Consider the following 5,443-nt stretch of genomic DNA (forward strand, 5'->3'; position numbering starts at 1 on the left):
GGGTGCAAGTCATCTAAAACTTCTCTTGATCCCGATAACTCAACAAGAGTAAGCAGTGCTTCAGTTTAATTTAACCAAGTACATACCAGCCAGAGACACTGCTGTTAATTCTCCAAGGCCAATAATGTATGAATACCTAAGAAAAAGCACAATGCAAAAGATTGGAACTAGGACACATACAACATTTACTGGAGATTAGCATGCTACAATACCTCAGGGAAGTTATATTGACGTATTTGTCCAGAGACAACAATACAACAAAGTCTTAAGAAAAGGAACACACCAAAATATTAAAAATCGGACGAATGGCTGAGACTAGCATGCTATACTATAACAGAATAGCAAAAATAAGAATCTGGAGAACCATTAGGCAATAAATTCGAGATTACATGTTGCCATTAGGCAATAAATTTAGATATGCTCTATTGTCACATTGAAGCACAAGTTTGTAACATAAAAACAACCTGCATAATTTGACATATTAACTAGACTTCCAGATCACATTTTTGTTTGATAGCTATTACAGCTTTGACAAAAATAAGACACCGAACAAAGGATGCAAAAGAAACATATAGTAGCAAAAGCCAAAAAAGTTGAAATGTGGATTTTCATAGTACATAAACCAGTATAACTACATATCATAAATATAACCAAAGATTCTAACCGTTAGAAATATCTTGACTTCAGTCTGACTGTGGGTAAAATATGTTTCAGGAAGGCTGAAATTGGTGTCATCTGACAGCGGACAAAATACATTTTGGGAAGGGAGAAATTGGCCTACAAGAAGTCAGCAAGTCTCATTTCTCTTTCATTACATGAAGGCTGGCAAAGGTTGAATTCTCCCTAGCAAAGTAACTCCTAGAATTATATTTCCTTTTCCAATTTGTTCAACATATCCTTACTAATGTAATCAAACTAGCACACTGCAGATGCCAAACTCTGGAAGGTAACACATACTAAAACAGCAATTTCCAAGAACCTTGTTAATCCACTTCTTTTGCACCAGACACTCCGCAAATGGAGCTAACACCCCAAGTATTTTTTATTGATAAGAACAATTTATGATCGATACAACACAACCTCTGGACAGCAACACCTACTAAAATAGCGATTTCCGAGAACACTGCTAATCCACTTCTTTTGCACCAAACACCCAGTAAATGGAGCAAACAATCAAGTACTTTTGATTGATAGGAACATTTTATGCACCGAACACTCAATATGACCCAACCTAAAAAATGAGAGGATCACACCCTCTGTAAACTTATGATCCAGACATCTGTAACGCACAGAGCACAATAATAATATTCATTGACAATAATGGAAAATGCATCCCATCAAGTCTCATCATTATTACTGGCGTACACATCTAACTGTACATTTATTAAATTTCAGATAACAATCTTCACATTGCTAGAACCGAACACTTCTCAATCCTTAGCTCCTCAACTACTGATCATCTGAAATATGTAATTTTCAGATCGATAGGGATTTTCTTAGTAGAAACAAGACGTCAAGAAATCTAGTTGTGTCTCATGCAATCAGCTAAAGATAAGAATAATAATGAAAAATAGAATAAATTAGAATAAAAGATCTCACAAATTCATCATGAGAAAAGCACATCCATCAGTGCACTTTGCTGCATTGGAACTCGTCCGACTGCACAGAATGAAGCAACCTCCTTATAGACCAAATTCATATCACATTCCCTGGTATTAGTCCATTACTAGGATCAAGTGGTGCCTGGAAACAGTGGATATATGTCTTTCTATAGTTGCAAGGAATATCTTATAAGCTTGTTTGACGACTACTAATCCCTTTCAAAATTGCCCCCTAATAATGACAATGTTGTTCAATCATCCATATATGTGTATATCAACAAGCTGCACAACCATGCAACAACATCCTTTCACATTTTCAAGCGTCCAGCTTATGCATCATGGCACTTCTAACAAATATTAATGTGCGTCAATTATAGGCAATAATAGATTGCCAAAAGAAATATGAACTAATAACAGCATATTAAAATTTCTTCATGTCAGCATACAGAGAATCTAGGTTTTATGAGGCACCTAACACTATATTGATCATCCAAATTGGATACAGAGTCCAAAAAAGTTATTATCGATTTACAATTCAGTCCTTGAAATTTACAATCATTTCTTCATTACATTGCAAACCAGTCCCTAGCAGTCTTAATGGGCAGGACCTTAGGCTGCCATGTGGAACTTGGTCTCACAGGCCGGACCACATGGAGTTGGCCTGTCTGAGCTGAAGTGCATGAAGTTTAGACCACCCTCGTACTCAAATGCTTAAATTGGTAAAGGACAACTTGTATATTCCAGTGCTTAAATTGAGAACAAAACATTGTCAATACGGAAAGTGTGGTTTCCTTCATAAATCTAAGAGTTACAACTTCATACTCAAGAAGACAGTCAGCTGCAACCTATCATGGTGGCAACCTGGTATTCATTAAGGTTTTGCATTTATAAAGAGAGAAATTTCAACTGAATTGACCGATCAGCATGAGGAAAAAAGTGGTTCAAACTAATCACTTAAGAAAGAGAACAAAGTTTGATAAACAAAATATACAAAAAATTGAAACCCAACCTCATCTCCCTTTTTCGGGTTTTGGGTTTGGTTTTGAATAGGAGGGACTTTAGTAAATTTATATAAAAGGTGACCAACCCTTGCGCTAAATCAAAAGCCTCATCATCCAGCTCAAAATCACCAAAGCATCCTACCATACCATCCAAAAGAATCCTACTTCTTATCATTTGATAAAATAACCAAAACTCGAAACCTAAATTACCAATTATCCATAGTTAAATCAATTCAAAACTTCAGGTGTCCAATAACCTACATAAGTCTGATATCTTCCAGTAGACTTAAAACGAATGGGACAAGAATAACAATTCCATGTGGAGTCTACACAAGTGATTATCAACAAGCAATTAACTCTATCGGCAATATCATCACAAATCTTCTCAACATTCTTCATTTTCTTACTACATGTAAGCATCCAAACTCATCTTACATTCACAGAAAACAAAGTAAATGGCAAGAATTATTTGGTTGCAAACTGTATATCATGTTATGCAGATAGTTGAAAATTGGAACCTGGAAACATAACTTGCTGGTACAAAAGCTTGTGCTATGCATTATGCATTTCCACGATCAAAGTGCATTTCTGTCTTTGGGGGCTACATTATACAACTCAATGAGTTCTGGATACTCCTTGTAGCAGTTGACGAACTTCTCCAGAAATTGTTTCTCTGGATATTTCATGTATGAAAATATACTAAGGTTACTGATGCAAACTCCCCTAGACTTCAGACCTGTCACAATCCGATGCCTTGGCATCAACCTTTTCTCCAAACTCAACAACAATAAATCTGGCCGAAATGCAAGATAAGATGGAGTACATCCGGCTTCATTTACCAAGAACTCCATCTTCCTCTGCAAACTCTTTAAAGAAAATCGCACAAACGTAGGAGCCTTTCTGAATGCAGCAAGGAAATCATCCTCGGACCACCCGAAGCCCTTGAAGAACTCCAAGTGAGCCTTGAAGTTATTCTCGGAGACGCTCTGGAGCACACTCAGGATCACGAGGAACATCCCCGAGGTGCGAGGTACTCCCAAAACCTCGACACGGCTGATTAACGCCTTCAGGGTTTCAGCATTCCGGGTTATGAGGAGGGGATATTGCCGTAGGATCATTGAGAGCTTCTGATCCGTGATCCCGCAATCCCTTAGAATTTCAATGTTAGGCTGGATCGTCTTCTCGATGCTATACCCGAGTAACCACCTGTTTCTCTTCCATATCTTCATCAGTAAGTCGTTGGACCCGAGGAGGCCTTGCCATAATTGGATCTTCGACAAGATGGTCTGGGAATTGTCGCTGATGACGTCGTTATTCGATCTGACGAGGTGGGTGATGTCGGAGCAGGAGAAGCCCAGATCCTGCAGAGCTCGGAACTTTGGGGCCAGGGTCTTCTCCGCGTCGAGGAGAAGCCACCGGGGGTTTGCAGATATGACCTCTTTCACCTGGGTGTTGTCAAAACCGTAGCTTTTAAATAAGCCAAGGACGGAGTCAGGCTGGTGGCGGGATTCGACGCGGCCAAGGAGCTTCGAGGCTTTGGCCGCCTGATCAGGATGGAAGCCACAGGAGCTGACCAGGTATTCAGCCATAAGGCTGCTCTCTGGAGCACCGGAGGCGGCGGAATAAGAATGGGTTGCGAGAAAAAGGGCAGCATCGGCCGGACGACAGCAAGGGACGAAGGCAAGGGCTTTGGACAAGAGAGAGACGTAGGGCGACCTATTCATCAATGTCATCGTCTTCTTCTTCTTCTTCTTCTTCTTCTTCTTCTTTGTAGGTTCCTTCTCTTTACCAAAACCAAGCGAAGGTGGCGTAGCTGCGTATAGAGGAGCGCGATTAGGCCGGAAGTACCTGCGTCTTAAACCCTAGAAGTGCGTTACCGTGTTCGACATTTTTTTTCGGGCGGAGATTACTGCGACCGCAGGCATCTTTTTTTTCTTCGTCAACTTTTAGTTTGTTGAGGGGAGAAAAAACTTTTATTGCGTGCCAACTAAAGATAATAAAAGGTGTTCTTTTAGAAAAAAGTTGCACTATTATTTTTTTATCTTGGGTGTATTTTTTATAGTTAGAACAAAAATATACCCTTAATCTTCTATTAAAAATGACTTGATCAGCTATTAAAAAATTGATAATTAATTATCAAACAAATTTTAAAAAATATAAAAAGCTATACTAATCATTTTAAAATCAATAGATATGTATCGAAGATGATTAATATCTATTTTTTATTTTAAAAACTTTATAATTAATTATCAAATTATAATTTATTTAAATAATATATATGATTAAGTCACATAAGTTAAAAATATAAGAGTGTTTTTTGTCTATATAAAAAATACCTACGTAAAAATGAATATGGAGGATTTCATCGATAAAAAAACTAATACTAAAAATTATTTTTTTTATAAAAGACCCAACATAAATGAATGAATGTTATAAAATAACTTATTCGTCATAAAATTTGATGGATTAATACATATGCTACTCTAATTATCAAGTTAAAGTTAATAATAAAAAATTCATGTAATCTTTAATGTCATCGTAACCATCAACTATTTATGATGTGAATGGAAAACCTACTCATTATTCACTTAAAAATATATTCAATAGATTTTCACCGTATAGGGAACCAATAGAGACTCACAAACACGTCGACTATCTTGCTACTGAGAATTAATACAAACATATGCTAACTATGAAACAAAGCCCAAGGCAACTTCTATCTAGAAATTAATAATCATTAGATGATCATATTCATACTAAAAATAGAAAGTCATTCATCTCATTAAGAAGGTGCACCTTGATAATTACTTTTGATTTAGAATCGATTATATTTGATTTAAC

General features: G+C 37.0%; 1 protein-coding gene across 1 annotated transcript; it reads right to left on the reverse strand.

The window, feature by feature from the left end:
- Positions 1 to 2,961: 2,961 nt before the first annotated feature.
- Positions 2,962 to 4,491, reverse strand: LOC135586290 (transcription termination factor MTERF15, mitochondrial-like). The gene has a single exon (XM_065102637.1). It carries the CDS (start codon positions 4,333 to 4,335, stop codon positions 3,178 to 3,180), a length of 1,158 nt encoding a protein of 385 aa, XP_064958709.1. The 5' UTR covers positions 4,336 to 4,491; the 3' UTR covers positions 2,962 to 3,177.
- Positions 4,492 to 5,443: the final 952 nt, after the last annotated feature.

This window comes from Musa acuminata, chromosome BXJ2-4, assembly GCF_036884655.1.
Source record: "Musa acuminata AAA Group cultivar baxijiao chromosome BXJ2-4, Cavendish_Baxijiao_AAA, whole genome shotgun sequence".
Lineage (NCBI taxonomy): Eukaryota > Viridiplantae > Streptophyta > Magnoliopsida > Zingiberales > Musaceae > Musa > Musa acuminata.